Source organism: Lissotriton helveticus, chromosome 5_1 (genome assembly GCF_964261635.1).
Source record: "Lissotriton helveticus chromosome 5_1, aLisHel1.1, whole genome shotgun sequence".
Classification (NCBI taxonomy): domain Eukaryota; kingdom Metazoa; phylum Chordata; class Amphibia; order Caudata; family Salamandridae; genus Lissotriton; species Lissotriton helveticus.
In genome coordinates this window covers 1,537,164,737-1,537,179,759 of record NC_136065.1, presented here as the reverse complement: position 1 = coordinate 1,537,179,759, position 15,023 = coordinate 1,537,164,737, and the positions used below count along the sequence as shown (strand labels likewise).

Genomic DNA, 15,023 nt, shown 5'->3' with positions numbered 1-15,023 from the left:
TTTCTGGCTCTTTTATGCACTTGAGATATTGTGGCAGCATCAGACCAAAGGGAGATTAAGATCAAATGTTCAAAAAGACAACGCGAGTGGATGGTGCAGACAATATCAAAATACCAATCCCTCCATAAGACCACACTATACTCACCGACTAATGTCTTCAGGTTTCAACCAGATTGGGCTGAACCGGTATATATGTTGAGTCAAGCGCACATAGTGGCGGCTATCTGTGTTCCCAACACACACTCCTACATGGAAATAAAAAAATAAACATGAAATAATGACTGATGTGGAGGCAAAAGGAAAATACGACTGATGTGGAGGCAAAAAAGAAACTGCATAAATGGCGAAACAAAGCAAATTTAAAATCAAATAAACCCAATTTTGCATCTCTGCAAACATACTCGTTCTAAATGAATGACCCACAGCACATGGCCGAACTCGGTGATAAATACAATCTAACTCCAAGTCTATTAAGCCTCCCTGCACGGGTACTCTTTCTCTGATCCAATCACTGCATTGTTACTTTACCTTCTAGCCAATGACTGCGTGCATTGGTATTCTATTTCTCATCCAGTCACGTTTAGCCTGTTCCCATCACCTGAAACACTGCTACTCTGTCTCCAAGACAACCCACCTGGTATGTTGCTATCCGACCCTCCAGTTAGTACAATAAGGACTTAGCTGCCAACAGAAGCATACCAATCATTCTCTCTTGCCAGTCACAGTTTTGGACTGCTCCTTTCTGACCAAACCAGAAAGCCTAGCAAGCCGCCAAGCCCAGCATGGTCACGTGACTTCCAGATAATATCAACCTATCTACATGGCTTTCTGGCAAACGGAAGCAACGCTATGGTGCTTTTCAGACAATTGCGGCATGGTTAACTGCCTCTAACCCTCCAAAATGTACGTAGACTGCCTCCAACTGCAGTATGCCTGCCCTGACACCATTTGCAGCAGTGGAGATATACCTTCCAGCTACTCACCATAGTTACCAAGCTGCAAAGTCAGCTACTGATGGTTGCATCGACTCAGACTTTTAGATCTTAGTCACTCCGCCCCCGTTCATTAATGCAGGAACTCTCTTCCCACTTTGAACGCGAGCATGTTTACAGTGCTCACAGTCCACTAACGCATGGCTATCCTACGTCTAGTCCATTACACCATTGCGACTTGCACGGCAATAAAGCAAAGTCGCCCTACTCCCAGGCCATTTAGGCTCGATTACCCTCTTCAAAAAAAGCATGGTAACTCGACCACCGACCCAGACAAGCATGGTTAATCTGCCCACCAGCTAATTGAAATATGGTTACCGGTCTACTCCAGTTGAGAGCAGGATTGATACCCATGGTTGGCTTGAGAATCGTCTGGTGTTTTCGGCATGGCTGATGCCAAGTCACTTTAGAGAATCAGACCAATCGTGCGAAGCAGTCAATGTGGGCAAGCTAGCAGGTATACAAAATAGAGTCAAAGGCAGAAGCAACACCTAGGCCTAGTATCAAGGAAGCATTTTTAGAGTGGAAAACTTACTGCACATACCTGGCCAGCTGCTTCCACACAAAAGGAAGACCTGGCATGTTTATTCATTACCTTAAGCGGGAGTGTGGGAAAACTGATCCTGCTGCATGCATAATAAATTATTGGGGCTTCTTTTGTTGACACTGCATACATACTGTGCGCTGCAAGTGCACAATATGCTCTGTCAATAAAAGGAAGTTTTTAGCGGCCCCCAAAGTAGGCAAGGGTTTTACTTGGTGTTTGAACTAAGAAGAATATTTTTTCTTCACTGAATATATTTCATTTATTGCGAATAATGATGTTGCTAATCACTGAGAGCAAACACATATGAATGGGGTTCTTTCAAACTGCACTTTGTCTTGTCAGAGTTCACAAACCACAAGTAGAGTCCGCTCTTCTGCACCGTCGGGCACATTATTGTAATCAGTCACTAACAGAAGAAGCCAACGCAAGCTCTGAATATCAACATAACATTTTATTTAGAAGTGTTATTCCTGTAACTTTAGCAGCACTGCAGTGACTACAAGTTACATTACTTAGTTGTAAAGCGTTTGCTTGAATGTACGTCCAAAGATGTTTCTGCACAATGACACATCAGCATCTTTTGGAGTTCTGACACTTATTTCTGTTTTTTATATTTTATTGTTGACACGGTCTACAAATGACAGTTGACAGACCAGGATAAGGCTGGGTTTTTTGCTGCACAGGTAGATCTGCTGCATTCGCAGCTAGCACAGGATAGTCCCCGCTTGAGTTCGGAATATATGAAAAAGAAAACAAAGGTTTTTTTTTTTCTGGTTACATGTTTATTAGGAATGTACGTACAGGCATATCCAGATCTGTGGTTTGTATTTCCAATAAGAACAGTTTGAACTCAAGGTTTGCTGGCCTGGTACAGATGGATGGCCGTCCTTGGGCGCAAGATCTCTGATATATACATGGATTTGTAAAACTCAAAAGTCTCATCTACGTGAAAACATCTTGTCCACTTGACTGAAGAGCCTCTTTGGCCCAGCTGCATTGTGCCATCTTAAACCGTCCCAGTAGAAGTCTTCATGCACTTGGAGCATACTGGAGAACCAATCGGTCAAATTCATTTTCCTTGGCCAGGTATTCCTTTATGAAGGGGTGGTTCCTGTGGGCATCTTTAAGCTGGAATAAGTACCGGTTTGTCACCTCTGGTGCTTTGCTGAAAAACATGTTATGAAGATCTCCAAAAATCCTGCTGGAGAGGGACACACTTCAGATAAGAGCCCGTTACTGAACATTTTACGCAGTTGCTTTTAGCTCCGAGTCCTACCGTGACTGACAGACTGAGGACACACATACACAGAGTGATACATGACTGTCAGACAGGGCAGCGCGGGGAGCTTGGGCCACAGGCGGACAACTGTGTGAGGAACCTCTACGATAGTGGATGGCAATATATGGCCCAGGGCTACATGGAGACATTTGGTGACAAGCTGGGAACACTGCTGAGGTTCATGGGGCACAGTCAGACTCCGTGAAGAGCTGGTTCAGTGCTTTTCAGTGTGATGGACAGTATGAGGAAGGTGGGACGCTGGGCTGAAAGAGCGGGAATCTTGCATCACTGGCATTCAGTGTGAAGGTCAGCAGTGTAAAGATGGGGCCCTAGGCCCTCATGCTAGTGCTAATGAGGTGACACGGACACATAGTGAGGGTGATGATATTGGCTGCGAGCACGTGCGCTCGGCCTCTTTTATTGACCGCGTCACCTGACCCAGTGACGTTGGTGGTGGGTGGGTGTACGGTGTAGTACAGAACATATGAACACTAGAACGTGTCCATGCATGGATCACTACATCCCTCCCAATTTTTAATAACAAAAACCCACAGTCAAAATTCAACCTGGGGAAAAACACAAATATATATCCGGATGCAGTACAGTGTTCAATTTCTGCAGAGTCTCTTTATCCGCCGCTGCTTGAAGTCACAGACGATGTTCAGTCTACTGCGGGGAGCACTAGTTCACGGTGGCACCGGCCATGGGTGCTCGATGGATCCAGTCTGCTGACGACTCTGCCACAAAGTTGTCCTCACAGTCTTTCTTTGGTTTACTTCCTTGGCGACGGAGGCAGTTAGAGTTCTTGTAGTTCGCCAGTGGATGTTGTTCACTTTCCAGTCCTGGCCTTTCCTTCACCTGTGGTCTGCGTCATACTTGGCAAGAGACGGATCTGTTGCAAAGCATCCCTCTCACCAGGATTGCCCCTCTCGAAGGTGTTTCCCTGCCACGGGATATCCTTAAGGCCCTCTCTTCAGATTTGCACTGGGCTGGGTGTACCGCACCATGTTGCTCCAACGCCGCCGTCAGTGGGGGTATGGAGGAGACGATGGGTCTCACCTCACAGTCCGCAGCCTCATCCAGAGGGTAGCTGTTGGCTCCAGTCTTTGCTTGCGATGTCTTCGTCCTCCCCGGATCTTTGCGGAAGGGCGGCTGATGACCATCTCTCGTCGTGGGGACTGTCGTCCCTGAGGCCTCTGCCCCTGGGTCACCACGGCTGGCATTGTCCAGTGTCCGAGTAACCCCAAAGGTGGATGTTACAAACGGTCTCGCCTGCTCATCTCCGCAGATCCTGGGTGTGCTGAAGCATCGTGGATCAGCTGGTCTTCTTACTACGCCACGGGTGTTCTCCAGGACTCGTGCTCCTCGTGCTCCAGTGTCCTGGCATTTGTCGCCTTGCTTATCTCCTGGGTGTGGGTTGTCTTGCTACACTCCTCTCTCTTTTATTCGTGGGGACGATGTACCTCACTGACTTCTCCTTCTTACTCTTAACAATTGCAATGTGCCACCTGATTCTATTCCTTTTCCACTTTTGCAGTGGCAAACGTGTCACTTCGAACTCTCCTTCTGTTCTTCTGTCAGTGGCAGACATGACACTCGGATCTCTCCTTTTCTGCTTGTCTTCTGGCAGTGGCAGACGTGCCACTCAGATCTCTCCTTTTATTCTTTCTTTCTGGCAGTGGCAAACGTGCCACACAGATCTCTTTACCCTTTTCTTCTTTTCCGCTTCGCGACATAACTTGGATCGATCTGGTTTCCTCTTGTCTGGCCAGGCTTCTCCATGCAGCGCGCGCACTCTGCATGTATCTCCCTGGTCTTGTCCTCATCGGGGGACACTCGCTCCTTTTCCTTCAGCAGCCAGAGTTAGGGTCGCAAACCTTCATTCATGTGCATCTTCTCATGGGTGACGTTCGTGGGTCCACGTCCGTAGACCTCTTCGAAGGTTGAATGTCCTGGACCATTTGCCGGTCCACTTCTGCCGATCTTTGGCAGGTTACCTTCAGTCCTCCTGTCGGACCTTGTGCTGCAGCTTTTCTTGTGGACCCCTGCATCGGTCCCCTCCTGTCGTGACCCCCTCGTGGGTCGGTTTTTGGGTGGGCGATCCTCCTGCTGATTGGCTTCTGGGATGCGTCACGTCGTGTGACCGTCCCGGATACCTGTCCTGCGCGATGGCACTCCATGCTCTCTTCTACCACCTTGCGGTGGCGTCGTGTCGCCACGTGGCGCGTGGTACGCGCACTTACTCTTCGGTGTTCTTGGATACCTGCTGCGCACATCCTTCGGTTTCTTGGGTGCGGCTTCTTCGCTCTCTGGTGCCGACTTGTACCTTCGTAGAGCTTCTTCAGCGCCGTCACTCCGTGCGCTCTTTCACTTGGTTGCGGTGGCGTCAAACAGCCACTGGGCGCGCTTTCAGCGCCTTTATTCGTCCGTGTCGTCGGGTCCTTGCTGCTTTGGATCGTTGGCGGGAGCTGTTGATGCTGTGGTGAGTGCCTGTGGCCACAAGGCGTCACTGCTCTCTCCGTCGTTTGATCATGGCAGTCTTTTCCCTGGAAGTTCTTCCAGTGCTTGATTGCTGACTGGAGCACTCGTGCCTCTCTTTGCCTCACTGTCCTCCTTGCGTTGCTCTTCATTTGCACGTCGCGCTGGAAGTGGCAGCCGCAGGCTCCTTACTGGTGTGGTTGACTCCTGCACTGCTGCGCACTCGCTTGCTGCGTGTGGCGGTCCTTGCTGTGCTCTTGCAGTGTTTCCCTTGGGTTGTCACAGGCTTGTTTGAATCATGAGCTGTAATACCAAAAGAGTCCACTAGATGGGAGTGTTGCATTAGGCTTGGTCTGGCAGCAGTCTTCTTTGTTGGTAGACTCCCTCCTCGTGTATCTTCTTGTCTCACTGGGTGTACCGGCACATTCCGCTTTCTTCTGTTTGGGAGCGCACTGGCAGCCGGTGCCCTTAGGCACACAGTTGGAGTTCATTTTGGCGGCGCTGGCCGCTTACAGGCGCTTCATTCCTCTGCCGGGGAGCCCAGGAGGTGGGGGCATACTTCTGTTGCCGGCAGCCGTTCTGCTTTTACTTCTCTTTGCCCTCTCTGCCCGCGGCAGCGTTCTGCAGTCCGCGGGCAGGGGGTGGGGGTGTGTGCTGGGCGATGTGTGGTCGTGCGGGGTTGGCACCCGCCGGCTATTCATAGTTCCGGTTGCACGGAGGGCAGGGCATGTCCTGTGCTGAGCAGGTGGGCTCCGCTTCAGCAATTTCTTGGAGGGTGTGTAGTGCTCGACTGGGGGCACCGAGAGGCGGTGCAGGCGGCAGTTTCTTTTCTTCTCGCTCTGCACGGGCGCTGTAGCCGTGCGGGGTGGCACCCGCCGGCTATTTTAACTTGCGGCAGTGGTCACTTATCTCTCCCTGCCCGCGGCAGCCTCACAGTTCACGCGCGGGCAGGAGGGGGGGTTGCTCCATGCTGGTATGCAGGGTAGTCACCCGCCTTAGGGGATGGTGATGCGTGCGGTCCGCTGCAGGTCGCGTCACACCCGTCATGGCACCATTACCTTGCGGGTGGGCTCTGCTTTTAGTCACGGCCGTGGTCTCGTCGCGAGGGGGGGCGGGAGGTGGCTAGCTACTCCACTCCCTCCCCCTCATTGTTCATGACCAACGCGGAGGCGGGGTGAGCTTCCGCGGACCTCCGGTCACCCTGGTAGTTTTTTTATCGGGCAGCCTGCGGGCTCACCTTCGGTCCTACGTCCCGCTGCTTCTCTGCTGGGCAGTAGCGGTGGCCGGCGAATCAGCAGTCCGGCCCCGCACCTTGATTCCTCGGCCAGGCGGCAGGCGTTCACGGGGTGGGCACCCGGTCGCCGTAGCTTCTCCCCGGGGCTCGTCCAGGCAAGGGGGGGGCTCACAGTAGCGGTCGATGGAGTGCGGGCTCCCGGTCACCGGCGGCGCTGCGGCTCTGTGACGCCCGCAGGACTTCTCGGCGCTTTGCGCCTTCCCCCAGGGGATGCCATTCAGGCGGCCGGTTCTCTCCCCCTTTTTATCGAATTTGGGCAGTGCCACGCATGGGCGCACGTACCGACCTCGTCGCCAGTGTAAAGATCGGGCCCTAGGCCCTCATGCTAGTGCTAATGAGGTGACACGGACACATAGTGAGGGTGATGAAAATGGCCGCGAGCACGTGCGCTCGGCCTCTTTTATTGACCGCGTCACCTGACCCAGTGACGTCGGTGGTGGGTGGGTGTACGGTGTAGTACAGAACATAGGAACACTAGAACGTGTCCATGCATGGATCACTACAAGCAGGTCACTGCGGACAGGCACGTGCAGTGCTAGTGGAAAGAGCTGCATCACAGGGACAGACAGAGCGAGGAGCCGGGCCAGCAGGATAACAGCGCGAGAAGCTTGCACTGCTATAGAGAATCTACCTTTTAGGATGAAAGTTATGCACATTACCTGCACGTCTAGACCAAGGGCCGTATTACAATAAGTGCCACGGGGTGAACGTGCATTGGTGCCTGTGCATCCCCTTCAGTGATACCAATAGCACAGGCGCACTTAAAGCGCCAGCGCTACCTTCAGGAAGCGTTCCCTCTTTTGCAGAGGGGCGTGCCCCAAGCAAATGAGGGAATTCCTTTGCCTGTGCCCGCACCATATTACAGACGCGGGCGCAGAGGCAAAGAAGCTCTCAGGGGCGCACCTAGAAGGTGGCACCCTGTGAGTGCGCCCCCTGAGAGCAGCCCTTTGGAGGGGAGAAAGGGGGTCCTAAGGATCCCCCAGACAACCCCTTGCAGGCGGGTGCAGTCACTGACTGCACCCGCCCTCAAGGGGGTCTCTAATCCCCTTTAAAAGTCAGCACACGGAGAGGCTGCCAGCAGCCGCTCCGTCTTTTCACATGAAGGCAATGCCCTGGGGGCAGCGGGAGTTATCAGCTGCCCTGGGGGCAGCGTATACATCGTAATAGGGTGTACTGTCATTGTTTGGGCCCGGCGCAAACAATGACAATGAGTAATAAAGCCCCTGATGTTAATGAACACAGAGTCAATTGTCAGAAATGCACATGAAGGAATTGAGAGTGCTTCAGTGAACATTCGTTTTTTTTGTATGTTAACTGGAATGATAAGACCCTAGCAAAGAAGTATAATGTGCCAATTAAGTCGCATGTTGAAACAAGTGTCTCTCTCAGTGTATACCGCTGCATTAGAGCGTAAGGAATAACCACATGTAAAGTGAGTCTGCCTGGGAGTCAGAGAGAGCTCTGGACCTCATTCACTAAAAATACGAAAGAACAAAACCTACTGAAGTTTATTGCAGCTGCGAGATGTGCCAATACCTGTGCTCGTATTGCTCCTTCTAAACAGTATTGTATCTCTAGCATCCAAGTAGTCCCTTTGGGTGTAACCCACGATCTGAGAAATCCAGAACCGTGTGTGGTGCATGCGAACGAACTGGAAATGTGAAGGTGACAAACACAGCAGCAAGAGTCGGAAGCAGAGGGGATGCCACAGATAGGGAAGGAAAATGTGCTCTGCCAATGACAGGGAAGGGTACGTGCTCGTCTGAGGTGCTGGTGGAAGCAGACATCTGCAAATGTGTTTGGCCAGCTCTCACACACTCTACCATGGCAAATCAGTGAGGAAATGTATTTATTTATTTATTTATTCAATTTATATAGCGCATTATCACCTATAGGTCTCTAAGCGCTTGTACTTGGAAACACTGGACATTACAGAAACAGGCAACCAGTTTATAACATGCCCCATGCATCTTGAAACAACACCGTTTTTAACATCTGACGAAACGGCAGTAGATTAGGCTCCTTCCGAAGGCAAAATGGCAATTTGTTCCAGACTGCCGGAAGAATGGTCGAGAAGGCACGTCTGCCCAGGGTAGACAGGCGGAAACGAGGGCTGACCAAAAGAATATCCTCGGACGAACGCAATGTCCTCCTAGGGGTATACCGCAACAGTCTGGCTTTGATGTAGCTAGGCGCATTGCCATATACTGCCTTGTGCGAGATGCATAGACCTTTAAACATTACCCTCTGCTTAATGGGGAGCCAATGTAGTTGACGCAGGAGAGGCGAAACATGCGTACTCCTGGATTTTTTAAAAATCAGTCTAGCGGCATCGTTCATGACTATTTGCAGTCTTGAAAGTTGTTGCTGGGGGAGCCCGACATAAAGGGCATTGCCGTAATCCAACCGTCCTAAGATCATTGCGGACACCACACTCCTTAAGGTAGAAAAAGACAGTAGTTGGGAAATTTTTCGAAGTTGCCTAAGGAGGTCGACGCATGTGCCCTTATGTGAAATAAGAGGGATATACATACATGCTAGGAGCAGCAAGGAGGAACAAGCGAGAAGAGACTACGCATGTGCCGGTATTCAACTCTGGGGACTTCCTCGCCTCCTTCCATCACCAGGATGCATTTGATACTTTTTCCGACTTGAGGTACCTTCCTTTCTGTGTGCATTGCAATCACTGGAAGTTCAGCACCCTCGTGCTCGCCCTCAAGTGCTCCCGTTAAGTTTCCACAAAGTTGCTTGCCTCTTTAGTATGCAGCTTCAAAATACTGGGCTGAATGGTCATCCCTACATTGACTGGCTCGTACATGCACCATCAGGGGCCAAGTTGTCACTCTAGGCCTTCTATCTGCTGGTACCACGGGCCGGAATGTTACGGTGATCGCTGGTTCTGCTCCTGCCCTAACTCAGAGGGCTTCAACAGAGCGTTTCCTGTCCCAGCCATGAACAAGAGTGTAAAGCAGGGGTGGATGATTCATCAGAGCTCACCACTGGAGACATTCCATGCCCCTAGGCACAACTGGAACAGGATGTATCAAAATGCCTTTGTAGTGGGTCAAACTTCTGAACGATGCCTCTGCACGGAGTTGACTGCAACTGAGAGGTCTCTGTTGTACTTTGGAACACTACTACGAGGTCCAGCAGTTTTGGAGTCAGATAGACAATACGGTTGCTAAAGTGCAGAAGAGTGTGTTATTATTATAGATATTGTGTTACAATATCTGTGCTCCCGTTAGCAATGAGAAGGCACATAGTCTAGCCAATCTCCCCGGATGTCTGCCTGTATCCTGATGTATGTGTATATGGTTTGTATGAATGTGGTATTTCTACAGCACAAACCTAGATAAAAGGCACAGCAGCGCTGTACAGTGTCAAAGACAAGCATACAGTCAAGGACTGATGGGAGAGGTAGCTGGTTTGTGGACGGTTAATGTATTGTGATGTAGTGCTCTTTTGAGAGGTGCATCTTCAACTGTCCTAAATTAGAGCAACGTTTGGGTTGGGGCGCTGATGAATACGTATGTTGTATCATATAGTTGGTACAAAGATGGGAAAAGCCAGCAGCCTTGTGATCTCCTGGCTGCAGGTGTGCGGAGAACCAGCAGAGATGGTCAGCTGATCCTCAAGATAAGCAGGGGTGCTAATGGTGGTGGTTGTGTAAACGAAGCAGCTTGTTTTGAAGATGCTGCAGATCAGTGAGGGTAGCCAGCGGAGTGCAATCAGGATAGGGGGGGACGTCATTTTGATGAGATGAGCTGTATCATATAGAATTACCCAAAGGTCGGATGATTTGGAGTCTGGGAGACCCTTAAGGAGAGCTTTACCACCCACCCAGAGCAAACATAAGAATGCTTGAACAACGGGCTTAAACAGAGGTTCTGAAGTAGCTTTCTGATGCAAATGATTTACCTTTTTTTAGAAGACAAATCTGGTAACAAACGGTCTTTGGTTTTTTTGGCCGTATGTTCGTGCGGTCGGTGTCCACGTTAATCCAATTGACTTGTCATTCAGTGACAGTTGAGGTTCCATCAGCATAGTTTTTGATGGCCAAGAAATCGAACTCCTTCCCATAATTCCCAGGTTCACGCCTGTGCTTCAGGCGAGGGGACCTTGAAGAATAAATGGTTTTCTAGCTCCTAGCTCCCCAGTGTACTGTGTGCATTTTGTCCATTTCCTCAGCTGCTCTTGATATTTTCAGGGGAAATGTAAAGCTCGAATTGTTCTCGAAGAAGATGGGCTGGTTTCTACTTGGTTCTGAAACTAACAGGGACTCAAGAGTGGATGTATACAAGTGACTTACTTAAATACAACTGACTAAAATGCGTTTTGGCCCAATATTTGGAAATTAATGCAAATGACTGAAAAATAACAGAACCTATGTAACATGCACATTGATTCAGGGGAAACAATTCTGCTCAGCCAATAAAGTAAACTGTCGCTTCAAATTCCTATTATGTCATTTACAACGTGCAACATCTGCTTTTTCGTTTTTAATCTTCAGAGTGGGACATAATCCTTCAGCGGTGAAGTGTTGTTTCTTGTGCTACATCATATGTAGGACTTCCAGTTTTCTTACTTTATTTTCTTATGAATTCTACTGCTGTGTTTCCCAGTGGGGCATTTGCTCGTTGGGGGCTACCAGCAAACATCGTTCCTGCTTTCCCTGACCAACGGACGCTTTGTGGATCACCTCGACTCTCCCCCGCTGCCGCTCCCGACATCGCGGCCGCAGAGAGGGGGGAGTGAACTACACTACCCAGAGGCCCCTGTTGCTCACGGGGACGCAATTTGCTGCGTCAGGATCCCGCGCCCGGAGGTGCTTATCAGACGGCTGCTGCTCCCGCCTCGCGGGACGCGCGCAGGCGTCGCCGGGCTGAGCTCTGGCAGAGGGCGGGCCGTCTGTGGCCGTCCGGGGCAGACCGAGGCTGGGCTGGGCCACGGACCTTGGCTCTTGGTTCTTCTTCTTCCCCGGAACACTTCAAAACTGTGAGACTAACTATTCTGTACCTGTACTGTGGCCCATGTTGACGCTTGTGAAGTTAAGGCAATTGTTTTGCAAGTTATAATAATACCCGTGTTGCCAAACTAAAGTGCTTTGATCCATAACCTTGGTATATCAAAAATGTCGAAACTTAGATCATCCAAAACATCACTAGTGACCATGGATAATTACATGGTAAAGGTAGTCAGTAAAATCAATAAAGAAAGGCGCCTATCTCTAAACCTGGCAAGCCCTCCGGTCTCCCCAACAAGCCTGCATGCCCCTTTGGTCTCACCTGCTCTGGATCGTAGCTGTTATGACTCGATCACTATTAGTGCCAATGACATATCTTTACAACAGAGGCAGGAAGAGAGGGATAAATCCCTGGAAATTTCACCATCTTCCTCTCCGATACCCTCCCCGAGGCCTTCACCTACACCCTCACCTGTACGAAGAGTTTTAAGGGGCGGTAGGAAGGTACCAACTAGGCGGGGGGGAAATAGGAAACCAAAAAAAGCTGGAACTCATTCAACTAGTCAAGGGAGCATAGCTGAGACCATAAATAACGCGGAGACAAATAATCCGCTTCCTGCCCATATTGACCTGCTGGCTAGCCTAATTGAAGCAAAAATCGAACTCTTGCTCAAACCTCTTGTGGAAAAACTAGACCAGGTATCACAAGAGGTATCCAGACTGGGTGGTCTTTTGAACTCACACCTAACCCTGACTAATTCACAGAAGTCTATCAAGGTTGGAAATAATGCAAATATTGATAATAAGGATGCAGGCAGTCGTGGTAACGGGGGGAACAGGGCCACAACAAATAAACACACAAACTGTATTAACCTCCCAACCCCCATTGGTTTCAAACACTCTGCCACCCTCAGTATCAGTAAATCAACCACTCTCTACAACTTCTAGTAACCTGACAGCTGTAGGTGGGGGAATAATGAATGGAGGAGTGTGGCTAAGAGGAAAGCCTCAGTTAATCTTCCCCCGGAATGTGTACCATATACTGTTGTGCTAATTAATGTCCCTGATGTGGACTCTTATCTCACTGATTCTAGGTTAGAAACACATGAGGCTTTAAAAAACAAATCGCTATCGTGGTTAAGCCGGAATTGCAGTTTTCCACTTGCCTTTTCTAATGATATAATTTCTACCCTAAGAGTCAGTTGGATAGGTAACTCCAGAAAGAATACTAGGGGGGACTGCATTATTGTAAATTTTAAGCACCTACAGCACGTGGCCACAGTTTTACTGAGAGCAGCTTCCTTACCAGTTGGGGATAATATCGTATGTGCACGGCCCCTTGGTTTATTTTATAATTATCTTAGTAACCCTGCGCCCTCGCAGCCTGATCAGCCCAAGTTTCCAGTTGCTAGATCTAGGCTGGGTTCTGCTTGTCCTCCTCAAAATGTACATCAACCACCAAATAGACTTGACCCACACTGTTATCGGTTGGCTAGGCCGTGTAATCAATTTGATTTTGATCAAGTCTTTCCCCTGGCAAATCGTTACACCCCCCTATCATCATTGGAAGAAAACGATTGACAGTCAAATGAGTTAAGGACTAATTCCCTGCCACCACCTTCTAGCTTCAGAATTGCAACCTGGAACATTGCTGGTATCAAGGCTAAAGCGGGGAATGACATGTGGGTTAACATTTTAAAAACGTTTGATATTATTGCTCTTCAAGAGACATGGGACCAGATAAACAGTTTCTCACTGGATGGATATAGACACTTTTGCATCCCGGCAACCAGTAGTGCCGCAGGAAGAGCCAAGGGGGGCTTACTAAGTTTATTCAAACTCGATACAAAGGGCACACTATCTCAATGTATTTCAGGCTCTGAGAACTGTTTAATCGTGGAATTATCTATCCCCGATAAGAGAAAGATGTTATTTATTAATTTTTATAATTCAAGGCCAAATGAGTGTACCAGTTATAATTTGGATGTATTGGAAAAATTCTTGACAGTCTACAGTGTAAACGCGAATACTTTTGAAATAATTTTCTTTGGGGACTTTAATATACACCCCTGTAACCTACATGTGCCAATCTAGAAGATGAAGGCCCGCCTTTTTCCTTACCTACGCACCTAGAACATTCTAAACGGGGGGAGGCTCTTGAAATTTTTTTGGCCAGATGGAATTTATATGAGTCGAGTTGCGGGGATGGGGGGTGCAGGTCTTCTACATTTAAGGGAATAGATGATGGTACTATTATTGATTATATTTTTATGTCTTCTATTTTGTTGTGCAAAGTTTTAATATATAAAACGGAGGTCTCGGTCTTCAGTGATCATAACAGGGTGTTCATTGAGATAATATCTATGGATATATTCTCAATGAAAACGATGTTTTACAAGGGTGGTCTGAACGTGTCTGTAAAAGAATAAGGACGCAGGCTTAAATGGTCAAATATAGTCCCTGAAACCTTCTTAGTAGAGGTACTGGACAAAGTTGAGGACGAGGTGGCTGTATGTTTAGCAAATGAGACGCAAAATCAAGAGGTGGTTTTTGTTTTTGATAATATCTGCAAGGAAATAAATAAAAGTTTACTTATAGGTTTAAGACAGAAGTCGCATCATGGCAAAAGATGGTTCAATAAAACATGCTCTAAGGCACATGGGGACCTACTTAGGGCCCTGAAGACCATCCCCAAAGATCAAGCCCAAATAGTTAGCCTAAGAGCGGCGTATAAGAAAGCTGTTTTAGATAGAAAAAAGGAAGTAAAAGATGAGGCATGGGACCAACTACTTGCCCCTGATACTTTAAAAGATAGCGGCCTGTTTTGGAAAATAGTAAACCAACCGTTATTTTCGGGTGAGGAGAATTCCCCACTTGAAGCTAACATTCCAGATGAGGGATGGATAAAACATTTTGGAAAAATATATACCGACCCTAGCAATGATACACAAAGGGGTGACATCCCTCTTAGAACCGAGGGTCCAACCATAACCTTTGAGGTTTCGGAAGTGGAAAAAGCGATAGACCTGACCCTAAAAAATAAGGCTCCTGGCCCGACGGGGTCCCTGCAGATGTATTTAAATGCGCACCGAAATTTTGGTCAAAGATTTTGTGCAAAGTTTTTAATGTTTTAAATCAGGATAACATACCGGCATCGTGGAAAAAATCGATCATCATCCCTGTCTTTAAGAAAGGAAATAGGCAGGACCCCTCTTGTTATAGACCCATCTCATTAATTGACTCCTCGGTAAAAATTCTGGGGCGGGCCATTTTGCTTAAATTGAATGAATGGGTGTACGAAAAAGGGGTCCTGTCAAATGTGCAATACCGGTTTAGACCAAAGAGTACTTTAGACCAATGTCTTAACTTACACCTGCTCCTGAATAAATACACCACGGCGAAGGAGGGGTCCATGTACCTGGGGTTCATGGACCTCTCCTCAGCTTTTGACCTTGTAAATCGGTCAAAGC

At 48.6% G+C, this 15,023-nt stretch overlaps 1 protein-coding gene across 1 annotated transcript in view; it reads right to left on the bottom strand.

The window, feature by feature from the left end:
* PM20D1 (peptidase M20 domain containing 1) overlaps positions 1-15,023 on the bottom strand; it is a 202,687-nt gene that overhangs the window by 2,131 nt on the left and 185,533 nt on the right. Inside the window, exon 12 of the mRNA XM_078644591.1 lies at positions 146-245. Within this exon, the coding sequence (XP_078500717.1) occupies positions 146-245 (100 nt within the window). The remainder of the gene's footprint in view (positions 1-145; positions 246-15,023) is intronic.